We start from the raw sequence: 18,243 nt of genomic DNA on the forward strand, positions 1-18,243 counted from the left end.
ATTAAACGAAATAAACATTTGAAATATATGAGTTTGTATGTAATGTATGAATATAATATACAAGTTTCACTTTTTAAATGGAATTACTGAAATCAATCTACTTTTTCATGATATTCTAATTTTATGACCAGCACCTGTATATCTGAAATACACCTTCTCAGGATACCGTGTTTACTACGTCGATGGGGATTACCAAGGTAGCTCTCGGCTGGTGCTTGACCACGAAACCTACATCCTCAACCTCACAGAGGCCAATCACGGTCCAGAGTCCCCAGGAGGTCCAGAGAAGAACCCCAAATGGACACTGCTGTACCGTGCCACCGAGACTTACGGTCTTCCCACTCTGTTCCCCTCGGACCATGATGGGCTGCTGCGGACCTTTATCAACGATGACCGGGCATTCCAGAAGTTCTGGTACCTCCGGTATAAAGGACACGAGTCGGGGCCCTGCGTGGAAGCCTGCAAAACCACGGTACTGTGCTTCCTGCGAAGTGGACGTTACGATGAGCTGCAGCAGTGCGACCACCTCAACAGCTTCGGGGGAAACCTGGTCCGGGCCGCATTAAAAACTCTTTGTTGACCTGAGTGAAGTCTGGACAGGCAGGGTGGGAGGGAGAGCACTATAATAACCAAATATGAGCCAAAATAAGTATTTTTGTTGCCAGTTATTCAATACGGATTGCACATATTTAATTTAGTAACCAATGTTTCAGTAATGTAGATTTTGGAAACTCTGCCGAGTCCATAGTGTTTTAGGTTCCGCCTTACTGTCAGTAGTGTTTTTACAACAGATTATATTTAGCAGCAGGCTTTGGGGGTTTACCAGCTGTCCTGCAATGCCAGTTATGTAACGACTGCTGAAAGTTCTCCTGAAACCTGTGGCGTTTACTTGAAATGGCCAGAACGGTAGGCATTGCAGTAGGCGAGCTGTTCAAAGCTGTCCTGGTTTTAGCTGATAAGACGTAATAGAGTGCCTTTTTCTCAGGGATCGAGTAAACGTGTCAGTCACCAACAGCGATCTTCACTTTTAAAAGTTGCTTTTAATTGCTCTTCCCTTGAATTTTACATTTCTTCCAGTCTTTTCTCGTAAGCTGTAACGATGAACAGTCTGCATTGAAGCTGAGGAAGGAATACTGTAGCAGTGGCAGCATTTGTTGAATTTTCAGGATTTTAACAGCAGTGATTTCAATGGTTTGCCACAGTCCTGTTAGCACTATTGTGGAGATTTCGATCAATGCTTTGTCTCAGATACTGAACTTTTTTTTTTCTCCCCCCCATGTTTACTTCTGTTTGCACTTTAATTTTTTGATTATAGAAAATAAGTCTGATCAGCCTTTAAATGTAGAAATGTTCTCCAAGCTAGAATGTAACATGAGCATGACTATTACTATAAATAAGCCATATTTCAGCGATTGTGTGACTTATGAAATAAAAAAAGATCAAACTTTTGTCCAGTCTTCATTCTCACAGGGAAGCAATACTTTGTTTACGTCCTAGTTTTATCAAATAACTTTAATTCAGTAGGAAAGGACATTTATTTACAGACATGTCCAAACAAACCAACTAGTCTGACCTTTTTTAGCACTTAGTCAGCATTAAGTGCAGTCATGTGTTTCTTATTTCAGCAGTTTTTACAGCATTTGTATAAATGCAGGGATTCAAATTGCCTGGAAAAAACTGAACTTCCAGTTGCAGCTCTCCCCTCAGAGGTCAAAAGGTTAGCTCAAGGTGTGAGTGCTTAGTTTGCAATCTGTTGATATTTGTTTGTAGTAAACAAAGAAGTGGAAAATTCCCCAATGTTTGATTTTCTTTGCTGGTCAACAGCAATCAGCCACACAAATGAGGTGTAAAAGGTTTTTCTAAACTATAACAAGAATTTCATTCACTGGATTACATTACAGGTTGTTTAATAGTACATTTTTCAACATCACTCATACATTTTCTGTGTATTTAAGTGCCAAAGGGAGAGAAATACTTCAGTGAACAGAATTTGGCTCAGAGGTGGATTCTGCTGCGATCAAGATCGTAACCTTTAGATGTTAAGTGCACACAACTTGTCTCTCATTGTTCAATTACTCATTTTCTTACATTTCTTTTCCCCCTTCAACACATCCTTCTAAAAAAAAAAAAAAAAGTGCTTTTACTCAGAATCCGAGAAGAACACTGTGACGCCAAAGTCCTCCTTGTACAGGTTCCAGGTTTTGGGTTTGTGTGGGTTGTCCAGCTCGTCCCTGGGCAAGAACAACCTGAGGAGGTTACAAAGGGAAGAAAAAGAGTCACAAAATGAAAACTGGTTTTAAAGACCATAAGATGTAGTTGGATTACTAGAGTAAAAAAACAAAATAAAATAAACACACTTATTGTCTGTTATGAACGATGTATTGAACCAGAAGTAGAAAGGAACATCTTCATATCCTTTTGGAAGACCCTGATGACAGAAGAAAGAGATATATACACATACTAAGAAATCTCATTAAACAAGCTTTCCCAACATATTCTAGTTAAGATATAAAAAAGGCACTTACAGCACTTGATTCAAACATAACTTTCACATCTCCTTGAACCATAGGGCCGTTGTGCAGGCTGATGACAGCTGCGTTGTTGCCAACATCAGGAAATACCTTTTAAAATTAACCAAAATAAGTTAGGCTGCTTGATAAACTTATTTCGACTTGTCACCCTACGGGTGTGAGACTCACGGAGCAGTTCTCCTGTTTGGCGCACATGCACTGAAACACCAGCTCTTTCCTCACAATTATTTTCACCTTCAGATCGCTGCCGTCACCTTTACCCACACCTGGGCAAAAAATAAATAAAAACAGCAACAGACATTTACAGACTGGAGCTTTCCACTAATGTAGCTGTGATCAGAGGGGACTCAGGTTTGCTGGTTTACCTGCTATAGAGTGGATGCGGATGCTTTTGATCCTGAGGCTTTTAGGTGGAGGCAGCTGTCGATTAAACTGAGTTTTCATGATCTCGTAGTATCCCACATACCGGCTCTGTGGTTCACACAAAGAGAAGAAAGAATGAGTTTTACAAGTGCGTAAACTGTAGTATAAATTAAAGACCTAGTTTTAAACAAAGATCATCTCATGTTTTGTTCAAACCTTGCAAAGTCATGCGAGATCCTGTGATGCGTGTTACCTTTCATAGTATGCGTTGAGGGTGACTCCTTGCTTCTAGCACACCCAAATTTAACTGAATGCTTGTTAAATTTGTATGTCATTTATATGTGTGCTAAGGCTGATCAGCTGTAGTGTACATCTCAAATTTGGTTCACTTCAAAAGTCAATCAGTTGTAGATGTACATCCAATGATGACTTTCTGAAAGTTTCATTAAAATCCATCCAATGTTTCACCAGATATTTTGCTAACATGGCTGACAAACAAACTCACACAAGCAGAAATTGTACGTACATTTATATGATGTGTGAAGTGCCCTTTGTCAAAACTCCACCTTAACTCATCTTAAGTGAGCTCAGACCAAGACAATTCTGCTCCATTTCTTATTATGGTATATATTTTTTTGGCATATTTTTGGCATTTGACTTGCATTTTTTGAAAGAAGCAAGAGAATATGTTCACTAACAGAGGTTTTACAACATTAGTAAATGCTGCATTACATATTACAATCCCGCTTGGTGAAAACTTCAACCTAAACACTTCCAAGTTTCAAATTACTCAGAGGTTTCACTTCTCTTAGAACAAAGTCAGATCACTTTTTGAGAAAACTGCTGCACCCTGCCTGACACGCAGAGATACATGTTAGATTTCAGTGTCATCTTAAAAAAAAAAAAAAAAAAAAAAAATCTGTTGCAGTGTGTACGTACATCATGCCCCAACTGCCAACTGGCTCCTGCATGCTGCAGCAGCTGCCCGTGTGTGTGTTCCTCGCTCCGAGCTGGCAGCTGGTGCAGGGAAGGGCCAACAAAAAAAAAAAAAAAAAAAAAAAAGGGAAGGGAAGGGTTCAACAAAACAATCCTTGTAGGCACATTCTTACCTGAGAAGGAGTCTCCACTCCCTGAAACTTGGAACTGCGGCTTTTATCAGTCCTCCTCTCTCCGAAGTAATCCAGACTGTCCTGGTATGTAAACGGAAACAAGTGTCAAGCAGCAGCCTCATTTAAAAAAACAGTTGGCTCATTCATTAACCCCGGCCCGGACAAATCACAAACTGCAAATGTACCTGTGCACTTTCAAACTCGTCGCTGTCGATGAGCCACGTGCACACCATGGTCCCGGTGCGTCCTGTGGAAGGCGGCGGTAGGATTAACGTTTGGTATGAAGACACCGAGACACAAGCACGGTAACCAAGCGAGTCTGTAATATCACCTTTGCCTCCTTTACAGTGGATAGCGATGATGTTTTTAGGATCGGCGGACATCCACTCCCTCACGCTTGCTGTGTATTTCAGCATGTCCCTGACAAAATCCAATTCAGAGACACCGATAAACGACAGAGTTACTCCACAACCAACAGTGCAGCTTTCCAACGAGTCCTCTTTCTAACGAGTCCTCTTTCTGCTGGTTTGTAGCCTAGAAACATGATGAACAAAATACTACACATGCTGTGAAGATGCCTCAAAAACAGTAAACATGCAAGGCAGACAGAAGGTTTCTTACTCCAAAGCCGGGACGTTGTGGTCGTCAATGAACACCCGCTCAACCTTGTAGTGGAAAAACTTGGGGTCGTAGCCTTTCTCACCTGGAAACAAGCATGTTGCTAAGCTCTATGTAAGGCAAAAAAAAAAGGCAGAGGCACGTGATAAAGAGCAAAGCCCAACTTACTGCAGAGGTTGTAAACTTTGTAGTGCTCTCCATGTTTAGTGTCTAGAAACCTCGCGACTTCCTGCACAAAACAAGAGTTTATTGTTCACTGCGTGCGTGACTCAAAAGCTTGATTTAGCATGGCAGCCGTGTGCACGACTGCTTCTCAAAAGTGACGGAGGAGGACACAGGTGTGACGAGACAAAGTCCCAAACGTCGTGCACCCCGGTTCGCCCTTACTCACCCTGATTGGGTTCCTATAGAAGGCCTGCTTCCCAGAAGATGGGAAAGACATGGCGATAACACGGTCTGGAGAGGTGATGCAAAACACATTTTCAACTTGCTTATGGATGGTTATGTTTTCCCTGACATACTTAATTATAAAGCCCACCAAATAAAAGACATTTAATTTATAAATCACATTCAAAGAAAAAAAAAAAAAAAAAGTGCAACTCAAATATCCAAAAGGGAAAAAATTGACACCTACCTGTGACGTAAGTAAGATCAAGATCAAATCCATCCTTCTGATAACGTCTCTTGTTCTCAGATATCTTAAAAAGGAAAAAAAGCCATACTTCCAGAGTTAAACCAAACCATTACAATCTTTCACACACAGATTTAGCCTTGCCCCTTATTATTTAGTCTCTATCACTTCCTGCTGAATCACTGACCATCCTCCTGGTGACTTTCTCCAGCTCCTTCTTCTGAGATGCCAGTCTGAAAATCCTCACAAAGATGATTATTCTCAAGAAGCGCAGGAACGTCACAACCCTGGCAACGACAGAATGAGAAAAATAAAATAAAATTCTGAACCAATGTTGTGTAAATGAAACAAACCTCTCCTACATTTTTACTGGCGAAATAATTCCTCCTTAAGCACAAATATAAAACACTGCATGTCCATTAGGTGGAAGTCCGGAGGGAAAAGCACCCACCTGGGAATGAGGCTGGCGCCTGACATGTCACTGAAGGTGTAGATCATGGTGACCACCAGCGTGATCACAACAACGACGGCGTCCACGATGTTCAGCTTCGAGCTGAAGTACACTTTGAAACTAAAAGAGGCCAAGAGGAAAATGACAGCAATCACCCTGCTGCCTTAACCAGATCACAAAAATGTACTGTTCATAGTAGATAACTGGTCGGAAAATGGACTGGATTTATCAAGACCCCCCGTTCTTGCATCCCAAAGTGACAGCTTAACGCATGGCAAACATTTCCTGCAGCGCTTCCTCTTCATGGTTTCCTGTTCAACAGCTAATCTCACCAGCTTTCTGCTGACAAAGGAGCTCGGGAATGTTTGCATCACTCCTCGGAGCAATTCCGGTTCCCACATGCACAGAAAAGCAGTTGTGCAGCAATTTAGGACAAATCCTTAATGCCACAACTGCCACCAAAGTAAGATTTATGTCATTTATCAGGTATTAATTAATCAGAAGTGCAGGAAGGCTCGCAGAAAGAGGAGCTGGCGAGGTAACACCAAAGCAGACTGCCATGCGCGGCGGGTTACTTCGTTTCAAGGATGAAAAACAAAACTGTTCAATGCCCAGACGTCCGAACTCACCCTTCCACGTAGACCCGCAGGAGGACATCGGCGAGGAAGAAGAAAGAGATGGTGAGGGACACGGCCTCCAAAGCATTGCCGACATCTCTGCTCTTATTCGCCAGCGAGAAGTCCACGATCACAAGCACGAAGTCTACAATGATCAGTACCACCCCAAATACACTGAAAGAAAATTACGCAAAAGGAGGTCGACTATAAGAAGCATGTCGAGGAAGGGAAACATTTTAAAGTAAAGAGACTCACCGAAACCCAAAGGACATAACAATCGGAGAAATCGTTTTACGGACATTGCTGCGAAAAGAGGGAATGAGGAGTCATGATTTGCATTTAATGCAACTCTGAGGAGTGTGAGCGTTTGACCTCTGTAGTCCAAAAAGTTGGATAATGTGAGCTTACTGGTACATTGTGTCCGGCACCAGACTCTCCTCCTTCCCATCATCAATCTCTACTTTTGCATTTTCCATCTTGGTACTGTTCCTGGCAGGCAGAAAGATTAGAGAGAAAAATGCATTCGGTATTGTTTTCCTTAATAAATGAGTGTGTGTGTGCCTGTGGGGGTTGTGCAGAAACACACACTTCAAAAGCGACTAACAAAAAAATGCTTCTCACCCATTTACTCCTGAATCTGAGCCTGGGTGGAAGTAGACGGACATTATAGGCGAGCTTTCCTGGGCTTTATCCTGGAGTTCCTGAAAATGGGACATAAAAATTTATCAAAACAAACTGTTCGGCGTTTTTGGCAACATATAAAATACACACACACACACACACACACACACACACACAGAGGGGGACAAAAAGTGTCGCACATTTATTTACAACGAGTTAAAATAAAATAATAATAATTAGTGCTTCAAAGTGGCAGCAACAGTGTTTATCCTTTGATTAAAGCTGCAAGAAAATTTAGGCACAAGATTCAAAAGCGTTAGCGTAGACTCAACCAACATACCTGAGTTTAGCTGAACGTGTTCAGTGTGTTAACACGGGCACGACTAGTTAACCCCTCAGAAACTAGCTAAACTCGCACCGCCTGCTTACCGTTTGGACTCATTGGTGAAACTATACGACAGCTCGTCTTGTGACTTCTTGTGAGGACGGAGAAACACGGTTCAAAGGTTAACCGGGTTTTTTTTCTCTACTATTCATCCACTAACTTTCATCACTTTTTTTTTCTTGCAAACGCTGCAGTTTCGGACTTCCTGGACTTCACTGGAAACGCTCTTTGCTTCGCTGTTGCTCCATCTTTTTTCTTCCTCCTCTTCAGTCTAAACCGGACCGAGTTTGGCAAATGCAGAAAAACATTTAAAAAAAGAAAAAGAAAAAGTGTCTGCTACACAAAGCTGTTTAAAACACCAAACCGGCCCCTCCTCTGCTCTTCCTCATCCTCTGTCTCACATCTGGTTCTAATTAGGCTGAGTGCATTCCCAAAAAAAAGCTGAGTCCAACGCGCGTCAAATGACGTCATGACGTCTATTTTTCTGCTTATCCTCCTATATTTGGTGTTTTGTTTTTGTTTGATGTTTAACCTACATGTGTCGTAGTCTTTGTAAATTGCTAATTACCGTCAAAACTAAAGGGATGTATGATTTAAAGCGTGCTGTTTTACTTTTTATGATTATTTTTGTGTTCAATAATTTCTGCATTGTTTTGTATTGTTTGCTGCGTCTCCTGTCAAAATTAGTGCCTGTCTCTTTAAGGCTCCGAGTGCTCTGATTGGTTAAAATTGATCAAGTCTAGTCCTGTGTACAATTTGGTTTTAAAAAAAATAAACAACTAATTCACAAAAACAAAGTCAATTTTTCTAAGGAACTGCTTACATATATAGTATAAAGGCTAAAGTGTATTTTGATTTTTAAGAAATAAAAGTTACACTTACATCTTACCGATGCATTTACAAAAATGTACGTTCTTTTTATAGAAGCAAAACCAGTTCATATTTTTAAATTGAACACTGTAAAATAATTTTAAAAGTACAATAACCAACAGTCGGCACAAGAGGGAACTATTTTACAGACTCAATTAAAACACACACACACATGTTTGCACCTTTTACTCCTTTACAAAATAAATTGGATACAATAAAAAATAATCTGAATAACATATGTGGTTCAAAGAACTCCAGCTGGGATGTGAGCAAGTTTTGTTGTGTGTTGTTTAATAAATTAAAAGTATGCATTAGGCAAAAAAAATTGTGCAGCAGTTCTGGTTGCTTTTAATATTTAATCAATAAATGTATATTGGTTCACATTGTTACACGTGTAAATCAGTACTTAAAATGTAAAATTATGTTTAGAGTGATAACCCTAGCCCTGGTATTTCTTATTGCATGGCTGTATGATGTTAAAAACCCTGCCAGTGGAGTATTTGAGGAATGAGGTTTCTCTCAGTACCTCAAGTCAGAGAGACAGCCTTACCAGCTCTGGGATCAGCTACACTTTCTAACCACTACCATGCTTCGAAAAGGAACAAATTCATAAATCGGCCTGAGTTCAGTGTCTGGCTAAATTGCTCCCGTCTGAATCATCTAATGTGGACCATGCAGAACTGCCCCGGCCTATAAATAATACTGGCACATTTTAGAGGAACAGAACACACAACCCGAAGAAAACAGGGTGAAGCGTTGTGAAATGGAGGTAAGTTTGAAGCTATCTTACGTTTCACGAGTCGAACTGAATTATTGTAAAATGTCGTCGGTAAAGTTGTGTTTGTGATTTTAGACAAATATAGCAGCAAGAATGCTTTTCCAGAATGTGATGCCACTGTTGTCATTGTTGTACCTGGTCGGCCCAGCTCTTTCTGCACAACTTAACGTAAGTAGCTCACAGTACTATTTAAGGAACATGTATAGTATCTGCTTTTATTTTTGTCTTAAGAATCACAGAGATAGAACAAATATTCTTTCTAACTTCAGGATGTCTATTTCTAGTTGAAAGCAGAGGATACATGTGAGTCGGAGGTGGCAGCTCTCAGGAGCAGCATCAAGAAACTGGAGAATGAACTTGTGATCACGACTTGGCGGGTTGAGCACCTGCAGATCCACAAATACTTCCGGCCGTTCCAGTTCGCATCTGATGGCAAACCTGAAGCTGAGCGAGCCGCTGGTGTAAACCAGAACAGCCTGAACGAGACACTCACGAAATCCCTTCCACCAGCTGGTAATTTAATTGTTCACGACAAAGGTAAGAGAAGTACAGAAAGTTGTGCATTCCTTTTTTCAGTTCAGCTACAGCTGTGTTTGTGCAAATTACTCCAAATTGAAGTATTTTATTTTACAGTTTATTGATCTGGAATATGGAAGTTGTTTGCCATGAGTTGCATAGGTTAAAACTTATACCCTGCCATCACTAAAGGCCACCCAACGCTATTTTCCTAGACTGTTCTGAGCTGTTCGACAGACTGAGACCACTGAGCGGTTTCTACCGCATCAAACCCAAATTGCAGGAGGAGCCTTTTTCAGTCTACTGCGACATGGAGGACGGAGGAGGGTGGACAGTGTTTCAAAGACGCCGACATGGGAAAGTTGACTTTAACAGGTACCGTACCCAAGCAGGAACTTGTAGCATGAAGCCTAGCAAAGCCTATTGAGATAAAGTTAACACAGCTGATCAAATGTAAACGTAATTATCTTTTTTTTTTTTAGAGACTGGGTGGACTACAGAGATGGTTTTGGTGACTTCAAGCTGTGGAATGATGAGTTTTGGTTGGGGAATGAGCACATATATTCCCTACTTTCAGAAGGTCAGAAAGGATCACAATCATCTTAATATAAAATGCATAAAATCTAAGTTTACCTGTTAATGTATTGCTAGAGTTTAAAAACTCTTGTCATGTCTAATAGTCAGTTTTATTCCCCCCCCCCCCCCCTCTCTCCTGTAGGTAGAAACCTGGTGAAGATCGATCTCATGGACTGGGAAGGACAGAGAAGTCACGCGTTTTACGAGAACTTCAGGATCACCAATGAGGCTGTAAGCAGAAATTAAAATAAAACAGTAACTTTTTGTTTGATAGGCATCGTTGCAGCAAACCACATTCTCCAAATTCTCCTTCCAGGATAAGTATCGCCTCTCGTACGGGCAGTACAGCGGCCGGGCTGGAGATGCTCTGACTGGTGGTGGGGGGATGGTGGAGCAGTGGTCTTCCTGCCTCAGCGGCATGCAGTTCAGCACCAGAGATCAGGTCAGTTAATCTTCCCACCTGTCGATAGCCGTATCGCTGACTGTGTGCGTAGGAGGGTTATGATAACCTGCTTGCGACCGACAGGATAACGACAGATTCCTTCAGGGAAGCTGTGCCCAGGAGAATCAGGCAGGTTGGTGGTTCAACAGGTAAGAACTTTAAAAATAACACAAGTATATTATTTTTGCTCCGTCTGTGTTGGATTTTAAGACAAGCATTATCCTGACAAAGTTTGTGTACTTTTTTGACGCCGCATGCTGATCTTCTGCCTGCAGGTGTCACGCAGCCAACCTAAATGGAAAGTTCTACCGCAGGGGAAAGTACAAGGCCGAGTATGACAACGGTGTGGTGTGGGGGACGTGGAAAGGCTTGTGGTATTCCCTCAGACACACCACCATGAAGGTGCGCCCCTTGGTGTTCTTGGACGCCGCGGGAAGTGGAGCGGGGGACATTTAAAAAAACCTTGAAACGATGTGGGTCGAAGAAAGGGGCACAAAAAAAATGCTTAGTCATGTCCCAGTCATATATATTTTCATTGCTCCCTTTGTTTCATTTTAAAATTTGATATAAAATATCGACGTAAGACCGCGTTCTTGTCCTGTAACCTTTTCTCTCTCTCTAAATGTATATTTCTATGACAATAAAACAAGCAGGATTTCAGCCTCTTTGCCTCTCATAATTTATTACCCTCAAACATATTTCCAGTTTTACCACAGATCTAACATCTGCATATTTTAGAACTGAACTGTACACAATATCGTCTGCTTTACAAATGTCCATAAACTATATAGCTCATGGTTCTCACTGTAATGCACAGTGGGACTTCACAGCATGACTGAAACAGCAGATTTACAGTAGAAGAACCCTTACTTTTTTTAAGCTTTTTAAATACTGTCACTGAGCTGACTTGTGTTTAACAAAACTGACCAATTAAGGTATAAAATCATGTTAAATGAGACTTTGTTAAAAAGTGTAACAGTGTTGGGGATACAGAAGTGATATAGAAGAAAATACATTGATTTGCAAAGCCTTCATTAAAAATTAGAAATTAAAACAAACAAAAACGTAGCTTTCTAAAATATTTAACATTATCATACATTAATAACTGCTATATATGGGATACATAGTTGTGTAGAAGAGTGTTTAAGGTAGGGGTTGTGAGTGTAACAAATGTTATTGGTTCCTCTCTTGTTCTATTCCTCCTCCTGAACAAATACTGGGGACAGATCCAAGTCCAGCATCCTCTGTTCTGCCTCACTCAGCCTGTAGGGAGAGGCCGCACTGTTGTAGGTTTTAGACATTGGTAGAGAATGGCACCGGTCTCTCCTTTGCTCTGAGGACGATACATTGAAGCTGGAGCTGCGCTTGCGCCCTCTGACCCCCGAGCAGGACTGAGCCTCTTTCAGTTTCCGGGCCAGCATGTTCCTCTGGATGGGTGACGGGCCACGGCGGTTCCAGTTCTGCTCGGCCCGATCCACACTCAGCTGGTTCACTTCGTGAGATCTGGGAAGTCCTGCGGGTGGGCCCCCGATCCCTGAGACTGACTCACCGCCTGCACCTCCCGGCTCGCCAACCTTTCTTCTTTCTGCAGTTCTCCTGAAGTCTGCTTCGGCGCGTTTCTCAGACGCTGATAAGCCATTTGTGTTTGTTCCTGTGTGTTTGAGTTGATTATTATGTGACGGAACTGCTGTTTCCATCCAGGGCTTCTTCTGGTCGCTTATCTGGGGCCTGGCTTTGGCCCACTCTGCGATGCCATGCTCTGGAATGGGGTATGAATGATGTGGCTGTCTCTCCCATCCTCTTTTGGTCCAACAGCTTCCTTCTGGAAGCGTCCGAGACCCCACCTGAGAAGGACAACGTGTGACCATATGTTAATTCATTTTGCCTGTGCAAGTTTGGAATATGTAAACTGAATACAGCTAAACAAAAGGAGATGAATTAAGAGTGCACAGCTGACCTGGGTCATGCTTCTTTCTCTGAACTGTCTGGACCGAGCTGAGGACAACAGCTGGGGTTTGGTGTCATTAAAACTGGAGGTGCGCCTGAAGTTTGGATTCTTATAGTAAGCGTTTCCTGATGAAGCATCTTCTCCTCCTCCTCCTAGGCCTGCTAATCCACTCCTCTCTATCATTTCCACCCAGTCAGCAGTGCGGTCTCGCCAGTTCGAGTTCCTCCTACTTGAATGAGCAGAGACAGGCGGACCAAGGACAAGCTCCACTCTAGGACTCAATCTGTCTGACGTAACCTTCGAGGTCTGCGGTGACAGCTCTGACAGGGGAGTTGCAACACAAAACTGATCCTGATTAACATTGTCCTGCAGACCCACAGGAAGGGCAGAATGAGCAAACCCTGTTGGACTGGGAACAGGGGAGGTAGTGGGTGAGGCAGATGTCTCTACCATGGTGTCATGGACAGGGCTTGAGGAGACATGGTACAGCTGTGTGGCCTCTTTTAACCCCTTCTTCTTCATCTCTTTTAGCTGCTGCTGAGCCAACCGGTACCTGTGCAGACAATTTTTTTAAAGGCTGGGTAATGAGCAAATCCATTTGGTAACATGTAAAGTAAACAAATATTTAAACCTACCCAAATATTGTCGGTAAAACCTTCTGGCCTGTGGGAGACAGTCTTTCTGGGGCCTGTGGAAGTGGCATAACCAGCGCCTGTGGCGAAAGAGGCTGAGTTCCAATAGAGGGTCTGTCTTTCTGGAAACCAGTGTCCCCTGATGGGCCATGGCCATCACATAAGCTGGGCCTTTGGAGGCTGTGGCCACAGATGGAGGCCTCGTCTGAAAGCTTGCGCCCCCCAGGGGAATGTATGGAGCCTCTATGGACCGAGCTGCACTGAGGCGTCTGGCAGAGCTTTTTCCACACAGTCACCACAACGGTAGCCGTGATCACAGCCAAGCAGAGGAAAATGCCCACCACCGCGATCATGTTTCCATCAAGGGGTTGAACTCCAGCAGGTACAGGGGAGAGAGATGGAGAAGGAGAAGATAACACTGAGGAGTGAAGATAAACAGTTAGCCTCCACTTATTGCTAAAAGAAGGCCCGATAAACTTCGAAAGAGAAAAGTTAGACTGCGAGGAAACTGACCGTTACAGTCCTCCAGCGAGCAGAGAGACTGCTCCTTCACCATTCCCGGGCACTGCGTCCCTCGCACACCTGAGGGCAGTAAGCACTCGCGCACCCGCTCCCTCACCCCCTCGCCACAGCTCACGCTGCACACCCTCCACGGCTGCCAGGGCCCCCAAGATTCTGCGTTTACAGTGAGAAAATGAAACGAAAAGAGCGGACAGATTAGTACTCTTTAAACTGTACTTGCGTGTTGCCTCATTTGAACCTGCCCACAACATTAGGCAACATTATCAGCAAAAAACGGTGGCTTTCGTCGGGGCAGCTTGATGCAATGCTGGGGGGGGGGGGTAAGATAACAAAATGTCAACAGATGTAACACACAGCTGAAAAAGACAATATCCTTGTGTATTTCTTTAACCAGCATCTTTTCTCGATTAGAGTAAAAAAACAAGTGTAGATCAGTACTTGAAGTTATTTTAATATCTATGAAATGCCAGGTTAGTGACATTACTTGTCATCTGCTTATTTCAATGCGAATTTTGAATTGTGTTGTGTTAAACTGTGCTGACCTTGCTTTGGCTTAATTAGAAAAAAAACTCAGAAGCACAGTGCACTTTCAAAACAGCACAGTAGTCAGTGCAATTGCAGCAAATCTAACTAGACAAACAATAATGTGATGATGAAGTTTTAAAGGCGCAGTGTGTCACCCTAAACATTACAATCAACCTTGAAGATGATCAGACTTAGTAAGGTGGCCTTTCCTTTATCGTCACTAAGTTTGACTCGGTGTGTTATCTACTGTAGCTTAATTTCTATCACAGGAAAAGCTGATTATGTTGGCCTTCTTTTTTTTTTTTTGAGGCCATGTTTGGTCACAAGTACAAGTTGGATGAAATAAAATAACTGAGCTTTCGGTACGTTCAACATGTCTACAGTAAGATGGTCCTTTTTGTGTATTTTAAACAGCCGATAATTCAAAATTCAAACAGGATAAAAAGAAATAATAATAATTTTCTTTTAAATTTTTAGCAAGGCAAGAAAAACAAATCTGCTTTATTGGCTAAGTCAACTCCTCCCTTCACACTGACAATGCTGAGCTACGAAGCTAACTAAAGCGCTGCTACATTTTCTGCAGCTGCCATATATAAAGGTATCCATGTGTTAGATCTCACCTGCATTCCTGTAAACTACCAGACACTGTGTCTGAGCTGGACTAGGGGAACGGCTGAAGTTGAAGACAAAGCGAAAGCAGTACTTGTTTTTCCCGGGGTAGAACAAAGAGCAGTTGAATTCAGTCTTGTTCTCTCCTCGAGTCAGCCAGTTGAAGGCCAGAGGAGGAGAAGAGGGTTCCTCTGGTACAAACTCCATCCCTGCGGGGGCAGCCAGGCCTCGTCTGACACCTGCATCGCCGTACAGCAACACTTTCCCACTGATGTGAGCGCACGGCGGCGCTATCATTTTAACAGTCACCGATCCCTCGCAGCCGCTCTTGTAAGCGTTGACGTTTTCCACCAGCAGTTTGTAGAAGAAAATGCGGGACAGGTAGAGAGGGCCAGAGCTCTTCACCTCTTGTGCTGTGTGAGGCGACCTCAAAGCCACTTTGATGAAGTTCTTGTCAGTGAACGGGAACGCACAGGACAGCTCAACGCTCTGGGAGCGGAGGGGTTTGATTGTTTTCCGTATGTGGGCTCGAACCGTATTCTTCCCTATCTGGTTGTACTCCATGAAGCTCACGTCTAAGAAGAGGGCAGAGTTGGTGTCACTGGAGCAAGCCTGAAACTGTTCATTAGTGGATATCCCAATCTGAGGAGAAAATAACACAAAACAATGTTTTTTTTATTGTGTCATAGTACAATAAAACCAAAAGGGTGCGTAAAGTAAAGTAAAGACAATTGTGTTTTTCTTGCCTGAAAAGATCCCGAGTGGTTCCCTGCTCTCTCCACAGAAATGTGAAAGGTGGGCCACTGCACCTGCAGCTCAGAACTCCACCACCAGGTCGAGCTCTCTGCGTGAGTGCCGTCCGTTTCGTTAGCCTGAGAAACTGCCGTGACGCTGGTCTGCCTCAGGAGGAACCGGAAAGTTCCTGCGTACAGGAAGCAGGAACATTCGAATTCCACCCGTCCAACCGGTCGGCTGCGGGGAAGAGTCCTGGTTAGAACCGTGGTGTTGGTGGCCATGTCGACCAGAGAGAGCGTCATGTTACTGACGGTGCTGCTGTTGGACTTTGTGCTGAAGTCCACGAACACGCTGCCATTGCTGAGGGCGACGTGAAAGGAGGGCCAGATACTGAGCCCTGCAAAAGCTACAGGAGAGGAAGGAAAAAGAAAAGACAATAAGAAATCACCCATTCTTCACAATAGGAAAATTATGGCACCATGTTTCCATTGTGTCCTCGATGACCTCGTTTTAAATTAATTGACAAAAAAAATCAAGAAAAGCTGTCAGTTAGTGTATATAAACTGATGTCTGAACTATATACAGAGTGGGAAAGAATTAGAGGTTTTGATTTTTGAGTTGATATTTTCACATATTTAAAAATGTTCTCCGAGAGAAATATCATTTAGTTTTTGGCATATCACTCACAAGGAAAGGCGCCCTGAAGGTTAAGACATTTTCAAGGGACTAAATGACCACAAAATAATTAGAACTTAAAAAATTAATTCAGCACAGTTACATTTATCAGACAATGATCAGAAAATATCATGCAGAAAATAAGTTAAACAGTTAAAACATTTACTTTTCTAAATAACTCCAAGTATATATAACATTATTAGGCTAGTAGGTTATTTTAAGAGCTAATAAGTTGTCTTGTATGACAACTCTATAAGTTGTACTACAGCATATACAAGCTGATATTTATGCTTCCTTTGTTGGAGTAATTTTTTTGTGAAACATGAAGTTTAATCAAGACGAGGGTCTTTGTTTCTCACCGTATCCTCCAAGCAGCAGAAGGAAGGACAGCTGGGAGGCAGCCTGTGGCATTCCGAAGTGTGTGCCTCCTCTTTCCTCTACACCACATGACCGACTTCGCCCAACATCCTTCACCTCTAGAAATCAGAGGGCAAACAGCAAACTAGATTTAAAAAAAACAAAAACAACAACAAATATATATGCAATAATTTACAAAGGTAGCATTCTCAAACAGATGGAAGAAGTGTGTGCTTTCTTCTGAGGAGTGAAGAACAGGAAGTCCATAGTACGAAACGATAAACAGAAGTTTTCTGGATTTTTTTTTTAGGTGTATCCTCCTCTTCCTTCCATCCTCACAATGAATTGAAGGAGCTGCCGTCATCGCTCAGCTGACATTCCTCTGGAGGGCTTTGTTCACAACAAAGAAACAAATTTGTATTTGGCCGGCTGCATATGCATACATTCCTTGTTATACCACCGGTATTGAAATATAGTTTTTGTTCTCACCAAATAAAACAATATAAGCTCATGCAAACACATCATCCACTCTTCTCGTGCATGCGGAGATATGCTCCATTATATCACTGTAAAAGTGTGCAAAAATGTATGTTTTTTGTCAGACATTTTTAGCTTGTTTGTTACTAAACTTGTGGTTGTAACGATGCCTCCATCAAGACCCAGTTTGTATGGGTCAAAGTGGTGCTGACCTGTTGTTTTGGTTCGACTCCAATCCTATTACAATCTATGATACCTAAAAACTATCCCATATACATGTATGGTGCATTTTAAACATATAAAACCTTTTGTAGAAATCTTGACTTTAACACATATATGTGTTAATCAAAACAAAAGACAGAAGTGTGTTAGTGTGGAATAAGCTGTTCAATATTCAGACAGTGAACACTGCTGATTAATAAAACTGAGTAAAATCCCAACTAAACAGAAAAAAGCTAACTTTATGTTTATTATGTACCCAATTAAAAACAGTTATCGGCTTTAAAACTCTACTAAAGTGAAGTAAATATAGCTTCCACATAAAAAAGCACAAAAAATAAGTCGTGCTGTTTCACACACCATTTATTTACACACAGTGGTCGTAATAATTATTGTACTTACACGTCTTACCTCACACATTATTTCTTCCTGCTTTTTCGAACAAAACAGCAGCCGCAGTAAAATGTTGTTTCCGCGTACGAACAAGACATCTTCTTCAAATAAACACCTGAAACTTTTCACCGACAGTCAGCTCGAAGCATCCAAGAGACCAGCAGGGGTGCGCGCGCATCGGACGGTGTGGAGCGCGTGCCGTGAAGATCCGCTCACAGTCACTTTCACGGCTGCACGGAATATTTTCCAACTCCCAACTTTCTTTTTCTTTTCTTTTATTTAAAATACATCTAGCGCATTTTTTAAATAAACAAGTAGTGTAGCAGTGGACACAAAGGCTAACTATAAACTAATGTAAATATTTGTGTTTGTTTGTTTTTTAAAATTTATTTTAAACATAGTTTTACTGTTCGCAAACGAAAATGAAAAGCCTTCATTTAAAAAGTAGTTCCTTTCTATCATAGAAGCTGAAAATCCCAAAGAATTAAACGACTGAGAATAAACAAAGTAGTAGGTGTCTGTATTGTTGTCTAGATTGGTGTCTAGATTGTTCTAACACAGATTTCCTCCTCTCACACACAAATAAAAAGTCAATTAAGTATAACTCTGCTAGAAATCAGTGATATGAAACAAACAGCTGAAC

At 42.0% G+C, this 18,243-nt stretch overlaps 4 protein-coding genes across 11 annotated transcripts in view; 2 read left to right on the forward strand and 2 right to left on the reverse strand.

Moving 5' to 3' along the window:
- smpd1 (sphingomyelin phosphodiesterase 1) overlaps positions 1-1,448 on the forward strand; it is a 6,991-nt gene extending 5,543 nt beyond the window's left edge. The window contains exon 9 of one of the 2 annotated variants that reach the window (XM_017417944.3): positions 132-1,448. In XM_017417944.3, coding sequence (XP_017273433.1) covers positions 132-580 — 449 coding nt within the window. In that variant the 3' untranslated portion in view covers positions 581-1,448. The remainder of the gene's footprint in view (positions 1-131) is intronic. The other variant, XM_017417945.3, reaches the window with a different exon arrangement.
- A 442-nt stretch (positions 1,449-1,890) lies between these two features.
- Positions 1,891-7,737, reverse strand: tpte (transmembrane phosphatase with tensin homology). Of its 4 annotated transcripts, none has more exons than XM_017417974.3 (19): positions 7,371-7,737; positions 6,942-7,021; positions 6,729-6,803; positions 6,576-6,623; positions 6,333-6,494; positions 5,704-5,823; positions 5,440-5,539; positions 5,256-5,319; positions 5,013-5,077; positions 4,790-4,850; positions 4,625-4,706; positions 4,335-4,423; positions 4,189-4,250; positions 4,004-4,084; positions 2,897-3,002; positions 2,700-2,797; positions 2,526-2,621; positions 2,358-2,428; positions 1,891-2,246 (listed from the first exon to the last, which is right to left on the reverse strand). In XM_017417974.3, exons 2-19 carry the CDS (start codon positions 6,983-6,985, stop codon positions 2,141-2,143), a joined length of 1,530 nt encoding a protein of 509 aa, XP_017273463.1. In that variant the 5' UTR covers positions 6,986-7,021; positions 7,371-7,737; the 3' UTR covers positions 1,891-2,140. The 4 variants fall into 4 exon arrangements, with proteins under 4 accessions (XP_017273463.1, XP_017273464.1, XP_017273461.1 ...); XM_017417975.3 differs by having other exon boundaries at positions 7,282-7,737; XM_017417972.3 differs by having other exon boundaries at positions 6,729-6,809; positions 7,371-7,736.
- A 1,091-nt stretch (positions 7,738-8,828) lies between these two features.
- Positions 8,829-11,168, forward strand: fgl1b (fibrinogen like 1B). Its single transcript, XM_017417955.3, has 9 exons — positions 8,829-8,965; positions 9,050-9,142; positions 9,259-9,511; positions 9,706-9,865; positions 9,973-10,070; positions 10,209-10,297; positions 10,383-10,508; positions 10,593-10,657; positions 10,784-11,168. The coding sequence occupies exons 1-9, from the start codon at positions 8,960-8,962 to the stop codon at positions 10,962-10,964; spliced, it is 1,071 nt and encodes a 356-aa protein (XP_017273444.1). The 5' UTR covers positions 8,829-8,959; the 3' UTR covers positions 10,965-11,168.
- Positions 11,052-17,794, reverse strand: LOC108236897 (thrombospondin type-1 domain-containing protein 1). Of its 4 annotated transcripts, none has more exons than XM_025006303.2 (8): positions 17,619-17,794; positions 16,514-16,630; positions 15,491-15,885; positions 14,756-15,386; positions 13,602-13,763; positions 13,092-13,506; positions 12,466-13,009; positions 11,052-12,352 (listed from the first exon to the last, which is right to left on the reverse strand). In XM_025006303.2, the coding sequence occupies exons 2-8, from the start codon at positions 16,563-16,565 to the stop codon at positions 11,702-11,704; spliced, it is 2,850 nt and encodes a 949-aa protein (XP_024862071.1). In that variant the 5' UTR covers positions 16,566-16,630; positions 17,619-17,794; the 3' UTR covers positions 11,052-11,701. The 4 variants fall into 4 exon arrangements, with proteins under 4 accessions (XP_024862071.1, XP_024862072.1, XP_017273443.1 ...); XM_025006304.2 differs by having other exon boundaries at positions 16,514-16,656; XM_017417954.3 differs by having other exon boundaries at positions 16,514-16,901.
- Between the last annotated feature and the right edge of the window lie 449 nt (positions 17,795-18,243).

The sequence above is a fragment of the Kryptolebias marmoratus genome, linkage group LG13 (assembly GCF_001649575.2).
Source record: "Kryptolebias marmoratus isolate JLee-2015 linkage group LG13, ASM164957v2, whole genome shotgun sequence".
NCBI classification, from domain to species: domain Eukaryota; kingdom Metazoa; phylum Chordata; class Actinopteri; order Cyprinodontiformes; family Rivulidae; genus Kryptolebias; species Kryptolebias marmoratus.